Genomic DNA, 13,410 nt, shown 5'->3' on the forward strand with positions numbered 1-13,410 from the left:
AAAAGGGTTCTGCTATTGTCACAATGTCAAAACTATTTTCAAAAAGGTTCTATACACACACACACACTATCTAAGCCGCTTATCCTACTGGGTCATGGGGGGTGCTGGAACCTATAGGTTTTACGTAAAACCAGCAGCATTAAATATTGATTAAATAAACCAGGATTTGGATGATAACTATTATTAATACCAGGCTGCCATGAGGAGAGGACTGGAAATGGAAAATGAACATGAACAATGAACACACTGGCATATATAAAATCACTATGTATTGTGGTAATATTATCTGAACATATACTAATATTATAGTGTAATATTTAAATGTAGTAATATAATAAATACACACACATGTATGTACATTATAGCATCACTTTACCTATTTGCTGTAATATTAGAATAAATACAAATAATATTAATTCAATATCTATTTTATTCTTAGTAGTAGTAATTATTTTAAAATTAAAGCAAATAAGTATACATACATACATACATCATCTAAACCTTCTTATCCTTCTGGGTCGTGGTGGGGTGCTGGAGCCTATGTAAATAAGTATAGTAATACAACAATATACATACATACATACATGTGTGTATATATATTATATTACTATATTATAATATAACACTATCTGAGCTACCTGAGCATTTTCTCTCAAAGATAGGTGGTGGGCAGATATTATTGGTAATCAGAAATGTGATGTTTTTGAAGTGGGCAAATGTCACTATAATTAGATGGAACATCAAAGGAAAACACTTGTAATGATATGAGATATGGTGAATCGTGCTAAACACAACCAGGAACAAGGAAAGCTGCAACATGCAAGGTCTGCTATCCAAAAAATTATTTTTGGTTTTGATAAAAAAGGCTGGAAACTCTAAAGTGAAGCTGGCATAAAAAAATAAAAGACGAAATAAAAAAGGAATTAAAAAAAGGAATTAAAGGAATTAATGCCTCCAAACCGTTTACGTTCATTGGTTATGAATATTCTACCTGATGCCTGAGACATTGTTCTATGATAGTTTTGAGAGATGCTTTGGGCCTAAAATGGATTCTTTTCAAAGCCATTCATGGAAAAGAGGTACACTCAGGGTGTTGTAAAGCAGATTAGTTCAGAGAGAAAATTTATTTTAGCAGATTTATCACCATTATCAACATTACATACACAAACTACACATCAGACGACACGGGTAGGTTCACTGATCTTTTTGGATGGTAAATAAAATGGCTATATTTGTGTTGTACACATTGTGCCCTCTGGTTCCTATCACCACCCCTGAGGTGGAGATCAGTTCACATCAACCTTCTCCAAATTACCATTTACATCTCAACAATTATGGAGAAGGTTAGAAAAATTGGTGGAATTCTCATTTGTATTAAAACATTTTGAAATGCTAGGCATCACTAAACTTTTGATGGACACAGGAACAGTACTGATGTAGAATCAGCCCTCGTCTCGCTGCAGAATTGAATTCATTAGTATACAAACAAAAAGTGTTGCAGTATCAGAGCTCCTAGCTAGCAGTCCGCTAGTAGGACACGTTTGACATTGTGTGGAATAACGCCAGCTTCAAGCTCTATCGGTTCACTTCTGATAGCGAGCCCAAAAACAACACCAGACATCCTTAACTGGCTCTCACCAGGGGACAAGGCCATTATCAACACGTACACAGCGACTACTCAAACAAACTCACAAGTGTTAGCATGCAGACAAAAACAGGAACAATATGCAAGGTCAAGAGGGCCTGTATGGTATGCCCCCCTTTCACTGCGTCTTTTCTTTCAAAAACCACAAAAGGACCTTTTTTTTCTTTTTATGCAGTGAATAAGGGGCCAGGAGGTCCCACTGATAGACTGCTAAGACTTTACTGGATGAATTTAAATGTATGACCTTCAGTGCCAAAGTCAAGTAGAAGCATAACAACAGTGTTCTGTTCATTCTGTAGTTACTAGGTTTTGCTGTGTAGTAATTGCAGGTTACATTCGCCAGCCACAGAGTTTGCAAAAGGATCTCGATTTCCATACGTGCTGATACGGCCCAGGTTTGCACTATAGGTTTGGGTTGATTGTGGCTATATATCTCAAATGGCTCCCTGCTCCCTGTGTAGTGCACTTCGTATAGGCCTTAAAATAATGGCTCCTGAACCCAAACAGTGCGTAATATGTCTACCAAAGAGCCAGCTGGCATTCAGCCATGCGTGCACAATTCCCTACTTGACATATAGTGCAGTATTTAGGTGAAGAAGTCAAATTTCTTAGCCGACAATACGATTCTCCTGCAGTTCACAGCGGCGCCAGGTTCAACATTAAATGTGAGCCTTTCCTTACTGAAAAACCTTCAGTCTGATAGACAGAACTGAAGCACTACATGCAGTAAATGCTGTTTAAAAAAAAAGGCAATAGTTGGCTAGCATGTAGTTTGGATAGCAAGTATGCTAGCTAGCGCAACAGCTGAAGATTTAGTAAGTTACAAATCATTCCTTTTCCAACTTACTAAAGCTTTAGCTGGGTTAGCTACTATGCTAGCTAGTTAGGTTGCTTTCTATACAAAATATAGACCAATCTTTTCAAGTTATGTGGACTTTTTCCTTTAAACACTGCATTTACTGCATGTAGTACTTCAGTTCTGCCCTTAAGAGCAAAGATTTTTTTTTAATTTGGCTGGTTATTAGTAACCGTGTTGAACCTGACACGATTTTAGCAGGGTTTACTTTTATACAATGCAATGCCTGCAGCTAATATTGAGAACAAACTACAATTCTCTACTAAAAACTCTTCAGAAACTCAAGACTTGACATGGACTCGCGTGACACGTGGCTTCAAATGTACAGACAGACAAGCGGACAATGTTAAGTCTCTAAAATAAACAGACAAATGCTAATCATCTGTTACAGCACCTCAGCTAATGCTACTAGCCTAGTCACATTGTAACATATTTCCCCTTGAGTTAGCTGATACCGAACAAGACAAATTCAGTAAATTATGTTGAAAGTTTAATTCCACTATATCTACACGGGTAGAGTATAAAATAAAGATCAGCTTGATGTTTATTGGTGCTGTAACTGCTACGCCCTGTGATATGGCTGTGCTTGCTACATGCTACGTTATGTGACGCCACTTTTTGGGTTATGCAACGCGGCATATCCAGTGTACAGTAGCCTTTAGATGCTTTTAGAAACATTTAGACATTTAGACTTTTGGTCTATCAGTCTTAGACATTGAGTGTAGACACAGGAAACACCCATACAAACGTTCTTTGTTATACTGAGCTTATGATGGCCAGGGGGAACATCTGTAACACTGGGTGTAACTTTATATCACATTCAGTCGTAAATGGAATCACTGATGAGCTCAGCTCATTCACTGAAGTTGTGAGACCTGTGAGGGCTGATCTGGGTTCAAATAGAAGTATCTAGATAGTCCTTCTAATTTGTGAATTCAGCTTCTTCAAGGTGCACCCATTGCTCACACTGCTGACACATAGCTTGTATAATCTCCAAAACATTGCCAACAGAATGGGACACTCTGGAGCAGCCACACATGAACCTAGCATCGGCTAGAAGGGTATGAAGCCCCCCCAGCACTGGGCTGTGGAGCAGTGGAACTGTGTTCTCTGGAGTGATGGCGCTCCATCCAGCAACTGGGATGAGTTGGAGTGATCCAAAACTGATCATCCTACATCAATACTTGATCTCACTAATGCTCTTGTGGCTGAACGCAAGCAAATCCCCTCAGTAATGTTCCGACATCTAGTGTAAAGCCTTCCCAGAAGAGTAGAGGCTGTTTGTGCAGCAAAGGGCGACAAACTCCCTGTTAATACCCTTTATCTCAAAGGAAATGCTGGATGAGCAGATGCCTACAAGCATTTGAACTTACAGAGCTGGGTAAAAGTCAGAGAGCACCCTTCATTTATTTCCAGTTTTTGTTTTTTTAGCATCAGAAAAACTCAACAGCTAAGAATAAAATCACAATTTCCCAATTTTTTAGGCCTAAATATTTTTCCACACCTCTAAAGTTCAATCTTAGAAGTTGGCTTAACATTGTCTGCTTCTCACAATCCAAGAAATCCCAAACATATTCAATGAAAAATGAATAAATAGTACCTAAGGGCAGTTTTCACTGGAAATTAAATCAATGAAAGGTGGTTTCTGACTTTTGCACAGTACTGTCTAATGTGTGTAAGCGCATTCTTGATGATATGACAGTCAGCTTCTATCCCCGACTTCTGCTTTTTTCAGAAAAGAGTGGGTGAGAATCGCCAGCACTGTAAACAACAACACACTCTGAGAAAGAACTGAAATAGTAGTAAGTCAGACTGAGAGACAGAGAGGGGAGGGCATGTAAGAGAAAGTGTAAAAGACAGAGAAAGAGAAAGGACAAGAGCATGTACGGGAAAGAAAAAGAAAAAGAGGGCGAGAGAGATAGAAAATGTAAAATGTAAGAGATTTTAAGAGAGAGCAAGGAATTGTATCAGAAAGAGAATGACAAATAGACGGAAAAGGGAGCAGGAACGATAAAAGGAAAGTATAAGAGTGACAGTAAGAGACGGAGAGAGAGGACGAGAGAGTGTATGACAGAGAGAGAAAAAAGGGCTAGAGAGACAGAAATTGTGAGAGAGAATGACAGAGAGACAGAGAGAGAGAGAAAGTGAGAAAAAGCGAGACAGAAATACAGAGTAAGAGAGAGTAAGACAGAGAATGTAAGGGAGAGAGTGAGAGCAAAAGAGAGAGCAAGAGAGAGAGAGACGGTGTAAGAGAGACAATGTATGAGAGAGAAGAGACAAAGAGATAAAGACAGTAAAAGAAAGAGAAAGTAAGATAGAGTTTGAGGCTAAGAGAGAGAGAATGGCACAGAGGGAAAAAAGAAAGACAGTGAGAGAAAATGTAGGAGAAAGTGTAAAAGACAGAGAAAGAGAAAGAATAAGAGAACATGTACGAGAAAAAAGTAAAAAAAAGGGCGAGAGAGATAGAGCGGGTGTGAGAGAGAATGTAAGCGCGTTTAGGAGAGAGAGAGAAATTGTAGGAAAGAGAAGGTCAAATAGAGGGAAAAGGGAGCATGGAGAAAGAACGAGAGAGAGTATGAAAGAGAGAAATGGAGAGGAAAATAGGGCGAGAGAGACAGAAATTGTGAGAGAGAATGACAGAGAGAGAGAGAGGACGAGAGCGTATAAGAGAGAGAAAGAGTGAGAAGAAGCGAGAAAGAAATACAGAGCAAAAGAGAGAGTAAGACAGAATGGAAGGGAGAGAGACAGAGAGAGAGAGAGAGAGAGAGAGAGAGAAAGAATAGAGAAAGACAACGTAAGAGAGAGAGAAGAGACAGAGAGAGATAAAGACTGTAAGAGAGAAAGTAAGATAGTTTGAGGCTGAGAGAGAGAGAATGGCACAGAGGGGAAAAAAAGCAAGAGAGAAAATAAGAGAAAGTGTAAGAGAAAGTGTAAAAGACAGAGAAAGAGGAAAGATAAGAGCATGTACGAGAAAGGAAAAAGAGGGCAAGCGAGATAGAGAGTGTGAGAGAGAGAATGTAAGAGTTTAGAAGAGAGAGAGAAATTGTGTAAGAAAGAGAAGGACATATTGAGGGAAAAGGGAGCAGAGACAAAGAACGAGAGAGTGTATGACAGAGAAATGGAGAGAGAAAAGGGCAAAAGAGACAGAAATTGTTAGAGAATGACAGAGAGAGAGAGGACGAGAGAGAGTATGAAAGAGAAAGTGAGAAAAAGCAAGACAGAAATACAGAGTAAGAGATAGTAAGCGAGAAAATGTAAAGGAGAGAGAGAGAGAGAGAGAGAGAGAGAAAGACAGACAGACAGAGAGATAGAGAAATGGTGTGAAAGAGCATAATGATAACAAGTTGGTTGGCACTTCCTTTCTCTCCGTAAAGGAAAGGAGTTACAGCCCTCGTTTAATCTTTATGACTCTCTAACTGACACTATAAAACCCTAATCTAGTGTTCAGGTTGTTGTTGGTCAGACAAACATCATCACAAACCTACAGAGCAGAAAATCACCAATGGAGAAAATGACTGTAGATAAAGCAGATCTGACCTCAGGTGCGCTTCAGCAGACACAGGCTAAACTACTCAGCCAAACAGAGGCCCATTACTCTGATTCTACATGAGCTGACCGGGGCCTGTGAGCGTCCAGCATTTTGAGGAAGTTTATAAACCCTTCCACTGCAGTGCAATTCTCATCCCATGTTCACTTACTCCAGCTTTACCATAAAACCATCAGTCATCATTCATTTCTCAACCGTGAACCATGGGCCTGTTTACAACTAGGTGTGAACTGTCTGCCTGAGAAGAGAAAAAAACATTAATAAGTAGCATCAAATATGATCTACTATCAAACATTAGAATGAATATGATATTGCTATATAATAAGCAACACACTAGGCTGAATCAGCAAGAAGCTTCACACAACTGAAAGACAATTTCTCCAAGAGAACTAGTAAGGAGGCAGTAATACAGCATATCATATCACAACTAGCCTGTGAGCTTGTGGCTAATATGTTAGATCAGGGCACTACAAAGCACAGCTTTTGTTTCAAATATTACATTTTTATAAGGTAAATGTTCTGATAAACTGAGATGTGAAACATACATATATTAAAGTTACTAAAAATCAGCTGTGGTGAATAATAAATTGCTAAATATTTTTATGTATTATTGTTATGCCTGAGTCTTTATTCTCTAAAGTTGCACTGGTGAGGCTTCAATGAGCTAGAATGAACCTGTGTAAAACTCCCTAGTTAGCAAAATTTGTCTGGCCCACTTGTGAGCCACATCCTTGGTTTGTTCTGGCCCAATATACGGCTGGGTCCTCGGCCCAGATCTGGCCTACACACTGTAAAGTGTGTAGAACTAAAGTATATGGCCCAAATCTGGCGCCAGTCTGGCCCAGCGACATTGTTGATCCACAACATTCACACCAGAATCGTCCCACAAATGTAGACACTGTATGAAGCTGTCCAGGATCTGGCCCTATTCTGGCCCACATGCCTAACATCTTCCTGGTAGTCAACCAACACTCACATAGGAAAGCCAGAATCGGCCCAAAACTGTCTAGACCTTCTCAATAGGCTAATAATAACGTATTCTAACACAGCTGTACTCCCTCAGATTTGAGTCTTTTTTCTCCAAACTTGCGTCAGTGAGGCTTCAGTGAGCCGGTATTACGATGAACTGTGCTACCTTATACAAATGTGCTACCGTAGCGCATGTTTATAGGTAGCTCCCCACATAAAGATGGTGCTTCAAGAAAGTTCTTTAGTGAAGAAAGTGGTTCTATGTAGAACCATGGACACTCAAAGAACCCTTTGCATGATTAAACGGTTCTCTGCATCATGAAAGCGTTCTTCAGATTGATGGAAAATGTGCATGGATGTGCTATAGATGCTTCTATATAGAACCATTTTGAAAAAAAAAGCGTAACACCATAACAGAAGAACCCCTTTGGGTGCTATATAGAACCATCTCCAGCACATCCATCAGTCTGAACCATTTCATGATGCAAGGAACATATATATGTTGATAGCCTAAATCAGCTTATCAGGATGTAAGTAAATATTAAATATTAAAGTAAATATTAAACTCAGTTTGTACTGAATTCACATAAAAACACACAAAAAACTCTACAAGATATCAATCAAGATATTAATAATATATGCATGCTTGGTAGGACACACTGTTAGAACATCCCGGAATGAACCTGTGTGTAGCATGCTACCTGCTACTAGAACAGTGCCAAGTGCCTGCGAGGCAGCATGAGGCCCCCCAAGAGCCAACAAGAGCCACAGGAACCCGTAATGTCTAGCGGCACAGCCGCTGGACTCACTGGTCTCACATTCAAGGTCGGTAGCATCACCGTGGGACATGAAGGCTGAGGCGGGGTGGGGGGTGCAGGGGGGTTGGGGGGCAAGCTGACACTTGCTTTGCAGCACCAAGCTCTCCACGGTTATGGAAAAAAATAATTACATTACAAAAAAATAATTACATTGTTTTTGGTTCATAAACCTAAGCTACAGTTCCGTTTGTGGACTTCAGCTCAGCTGTGATCCTGAAGTGCACAGATGACACCACTGTGTTGGGCCTCTTAGCCAACAGTGATGAGTTTGCAGACAGAAAGGAAGTCGAGCAGCTGGTCTCCTGGTGCAACCACCTGCTGCGCAAAAGACTGCAGAGATGGCAGTGGACTTTAGGCACGACCACCCCTCATCATGACGTCACTCAGGTTCCTGGGCACCACCATATCCAGGGACTGGAAGTGGGAGAGAAACACAGCCTCCATTGCCAAGAAAGCACAGCAGAGAATGGTTTTCCTGAGACAGCTGAACAAAATTCAACCTGCCGCAGAGCCTGATGATCCAGTTCTACACAGTGGTCATCGAGCCCATCCTCACATCTTCCATAACCATCTGGTTTGGCTCCTCGACCTCACAAGAATGAGCCAAACTCCAGCGCATAATCCGATGCCAAATAATGCCGACGCTTCAGGACATCTACAACAGCAGGGTGATGGAGTGCAGATGACCCCTCTCATCCTGGACATCACCTCTTCCAGCCACTCCCTTCTGGTAGAAAATTCAGGGCCAACCAAACCAGTACAACCAGACAAGCTAACAGCTTCTTCCTCCAGGGTGTGGCTCTCTTTAACCACAGTAGCTCTTTCAACTTAAACTGAACCCAACTTCCTCCCTTACTGCATTAGTGTAACTCCTCTGTAACACAGTGCTTATTTGCACAACTGTACAAATGCTAAGTTTTACAAATGTTCATATCATTTTCTTATATTCTGTTATTATATTCTAGTCTCCTCAGACCATTTCTTTGGCTTCATTCACGCTGGCTCTTTCAATTCTTTCTTACTCTTTATTGTATTTATTCTATTTGTATGTTATCTGTGCCTTTGTTAAATACTCCTTAACAGTCTGTGTGCTTGTCTGGTCAGTTCAGTATGTTACGTGTCAAATGTGTGACTCATCCAGACAAATTCTTTGCATGTGTTACATAATTGGCGATAAGTGATTCTGATTCTGTGGCTGGATTCACGAAAGTGTAGAAAGAAAATCCTCTTTAATGTGGCATTTTTTTCTTAAGAAAAAGTTACGAAAAACTGCTATTCTTCAAATCACTTCTTAAAAATTCTTATTTTCTTAACTGTTTTCTTAAGAATTAATTTAATAACAAGTGGTATTCTTGAAGATAATGTGTTCTTAAATGTTTAATTAGCCTTACAATAGCCTGACACTCATCTCAGGCTGTAAGAGTTGACAAGGTGAGCATCTAAATTCATCAAACTCGGATGCAGCCTCTGCTGCTCCTCATCCTTCTCGCCTGCTTTCCGCCGTCACCCCACAATTATCATATTTTCCAAGGAGGATTTTTTCCTGTTGGCTGTTTCTTCCACCATCACCTCTAATTCTTGTTTGCTAATTTTTTAAACACTTGTTTCGGTGTCTTTCCCCCATTTTGCTCCTCTGAGCGGATTAACCCAATAATGGAAATAACAGTTCAAACACGATCAAAATGTGACTCGTATCATTTATGGTACAGGGTGAAACGTAACTTAGCCTCTATAAGAAAAAAATCTCCAGAAAATCTTAAGAAAATAAATAAGAATGTATTAAGAAAATATTTGAGAACTTCTTAAGTTTTTTTTTCCGAGAACTACATTTAAGAACATTCTTAGTGTTTGTCTTAAGAGCCTTTGTAATTTTTTTCTTAAGAAAGTTTTCGTGAATCCGGCCTCTGATTCTTAACCACAAACATTATCAGTGGCATTATTGGCATTTAAAGTGAGTTAACAGCCTCAACATTTGTGCACTGAATGACAACAACTGTACCACTTAATATATGTGTAATATATGCTTTAAATACCTTATCTTCTTCTAAACCTTCTTCTAAAGTTCTGACTACTGAGGCTATGTTTCTCTTATTAGCCTTATTCTGAAGCACATACTGAAAGCAAACAACGCAAATAAGCACAGGTGGATTTCACAAAGTAGGATTTCTCAGACGGATTATTTTAAGGGTAAATTCTGCCAGTTTTCCAGTATTTCTGGAGTCGTTCACAGTGGTTTAAAACTCACCTTCTTTCTCTACAATGCTGGTTCCAGGAACCAGGAAGCAGGGGGTCAGAGTACAATTAATATGTAAAATCCTACTTATTTAAAGAGGTGCAGAACTGAATGACAACAAATGGACAGAACAGAACAGCTGCAACTACTTCCTCCTTTCTTCCTGCGCCAGTTTCACAATTTCAATATATTTGTGATGCAAATTGGCCAGCAAACCTACACAGGTTTTTATGTGTAATACTGGTAGTTGTAAAATAGTAGGAAATACAATAAAATACATTTTCTGTTTTGTCTTACAACACCCCACATGTATATCTTTACCATGAATGGTAAAAAAATTTTAGGCCAGAATCTCAAAAACAATGTCTCAGGCATCAGGCAGGGTATTTGTAACCATTTCATGTAATACCTTTCTGTGGGGGAGCTTTTTGAGGCACTTTGGATGCCTGGTTCCTATAACAACCACTGTAAACTCGCCACCATGAATGAGTTTTAAAAAGGTTTGAGGCCAAAACTTCCTCTCAAAACTATGCTGTCTATGCAGACTATGCAGACATCAGGCAGCGTATTCGTAACCATTTCATGTAGTAACTTTCTGTGAGGGAGGTTTTAGAGGCATTAAGTGCTTTGGATGTCTGGTTCCTATCACCACCACTGTGTACCATTCTGACTCCAGATCAATCAATCTGAATGCATTTGTTTACAACTTTTACTTATGCAGAAATGTTGAAGTTGGTTTAAATCACTATTTAAGCCAAAAGTCATGAGAGGAGGTAAAGAGCACTCCTACTGAACAGCCTTTACTTTTGGCTTTGTATAACTGACATAAAACCCCTGCTCAGTTAAACAGGCTGGTGCAGAACTGAACGACAACAAAAATGTACAGGCGAATTCCACTGATTTTTGAAAAAATGTGTATAATTCAGTCATTGAGATGTTAACAAAGCCATTCAGAGTGGTTTGATATGAAAGGATTCATTGTAGAGAAACTTGCAGATTTTTTACAGTGGTGGTGATAGGAACCAGGGGTCACAATGTATATAAAGCAAAAAATACTATTTTATTTACAATCCAGAACCACAGGTGAACCAACACATGTTCCGATATTTTTATATGTAATGTTGATAACAGTAACATTGTGGTAAATCTAGAAAAATCTTTTGTGAGGGAGCTTTTAGAGCTTTTTAGGCACTTTGGATGTCTGGTTCCTATCACATCCACTATGAATGGGTTTCAAAAAAGTTTTAGGCCAAAACTATGCCGCAGACATCAGGCTACATATTCGTAACTATTTCATGTGATAACTTTACGTAAAGAAGCTTTTTAGAAACATTAAGCGCTCTGAACATCTGGTTCCTATCACCACCACTGTGAACAATTCTGACTCCAGAATGAGGTATTTCACATCAAATCAATCTGAATGACTTTGTCTGAATGAAACAAGTTTTCTTTCGGGACTATTTTGCCCTGGAACACTCTGCAGGTACCCCTCCGCCACAAATGGCTTTAAAAATATAGATTTTAGGCCAAATCTTTACCACAAAACTCACGTAAAACAATGTCTCTAACACCAGGCAGCACACTCGTCACTATATAACGTAATACATTTCAGTGAGGGAGCTTTTAGAGGTGGACGTCTGGTTCCTATCACCACCACTGTGAACAGCTCTGACTCTTCGTTTCTCTAGCAGGCAGCATTTCACACCAAACCACTCTGAATGACTTTGTTTACATCTTAACCATTTAATTATGTGGAGCTTCTGATAAATTATTGGAGTCCCCTTTAGCAGAAGATGCTTGTAACTTCTTCCCCCTTCCTTTCCTAACCTGTTTCACAATTTCACACAGTAGGCCTTTCTCAGCTAGATAGATAACTGAAGCCAAAAGTCAAGCCTGTCCAATAAGAGAGGAGGTGAGGAACACTCCTATTGGACAGTCTTCCAAGGCATGAATTTTCCAAACTCGAGAGTAAAATCCTGCTTTGAGGACCAGGAGACTCCCTCAGCTGCATGTGTAGCAATCCAGCCATCTCCTCTATGCTGCACGTCTGCTGCTTCACCTTAACCGTGTAAAATAAACATCAGCACGGCGTTGTTTTGGGGGGGAGGACCGCTGTGTGTGTCTAAGTGTGTGTGTGTGTGCGTGTGTATAAAAACAAAACCAGTCCCAGGCACGAGCTCGGTTTCTTTCACCCCCCTCTCGCCTCCGCGCACATCCTGCAAGCGTAGCAAAGAAGAAAGTGCGTCTGGAGCGGCCAAATGCGAGAAACAAGGCCATTTTAGCTGGCTCGCCTTACCCGTCTTTGCGCTTGGCTTTATAAACATGCCCGTAGGTGCCGCGACCCACTTTGCAACCTTCATATTCGAACAGATCTTCCACTCTCTCCCTCTCGGCGGCGAGCTTCGTTTTGAAGTCGTAGTCCATCGCGACCCATTAATATTTCTTAATTTTACGATAAAATAAAATATTAATTATTACGTGCATTAATTAAATAATCTGATCGCTTTATTCCCCCACCATTTCCTTGTTTGGGATTTTGGTCTGCTCCGCTTAATGTTCACTGGCTCGTTGAGGGTTTTTTTTTAAGGGTGCGAAACGGTTTCTGGGAAATGTAGTTTGCTCACGGCGAGGGGGAAGTTGAACGCAACGGACTCGGCGAACTTTAGAAACTACAATCCGCACAGCGCGCTGCGGCGATGTCACTTGCGTAGTCATGTTTGCTCTCAAAAAAAAAAAAATAAAAATATTGCAGAGACGGGAGAGAATTAATATTGCACGTATGTTTTGTTTATTCTGCACACATGTGCCAAGCTGTTAAAGTGAGACACCGTGAAAAGCCCTGCGATTAAAATCACGACCAGCCTCTTTGGATCGAACTTATAAAAATAACACATTTATCTATGACTGTTATAACATTATAAATAAGCAATTCTATGTACACCTCTGTGAAACTGTCCTTATTATCTGTCTTATATTAACATTTTTAACGGTTGAAGAAAATTGCGGTCTTTGTAGTCATATCTTTCTTCAATTTGTAGGTTTTATAGGTGAAAATCAGTTTGTTTGCTTGTGTTTTAACCCGCCTTTTTAATAATATCAACACTGTTTATCTTTTTATGCGTCTGCAGGAAGATATACAAACCAGCAACGGCCCACTCGTGACCGAATCATTCTTTTGAACCTTTTAGAAACCGAGGGAATCGATTCACAAGTCCCAACTGATTCGAGCATAGCATCTACGCCTCGTTTACGCCCGTGCTATACAGGTAGAAAATAAAATTAGAACAATTTTCTCTGTTAACAACTTACTCTAATAAACTGGCGAGATATTATTAGCAGTTC

The 13,410-nt window shown here is 39.9% G+C and overlaps 1 protein-coding gene across 1 annotated transcript in view; it reads right to left on the bottom strand.

Annotated features, from left to right (window-relative positions):
- cdk19 (cyclin-dependent kinase 19) overlaps positions 1–12,624 on the bottom strand; it is a 101,241-nt gene extending 88,617 nt beyond the window's left edge. The window contains exon 1 of the mRNA XM_036581338.1: positions 12,365–12,624. Within this exon, the coding sequence (XP_036437231.1) occupies positions 12,365–12,492 (128 nt within the window). The 5' untranslated portion in view covers positions 12,493–12,624. The remainder of the gene's footprint in view (positions 1–12,364) is intronic.
- Between the last annotated feature and the right edge of the window lie 786 nt (positions 12,625–13,410).

This window comes from Colossoma macropomum, unplaced genomic scaffold (genome assembly GCF_904425465.1).
Source record: "Colossoma macropomum unplaced genomic scaffold, Colossoma_macropomum, whole genome shotgun sequence".
NCBI classification, from domain to species: domain Eukaryota; kingdom Metazoa; phylum Chordata; class Actinopteri; order Characiformes; family Serrasalmidae; genus Colossoma; species Colossoma macropomum.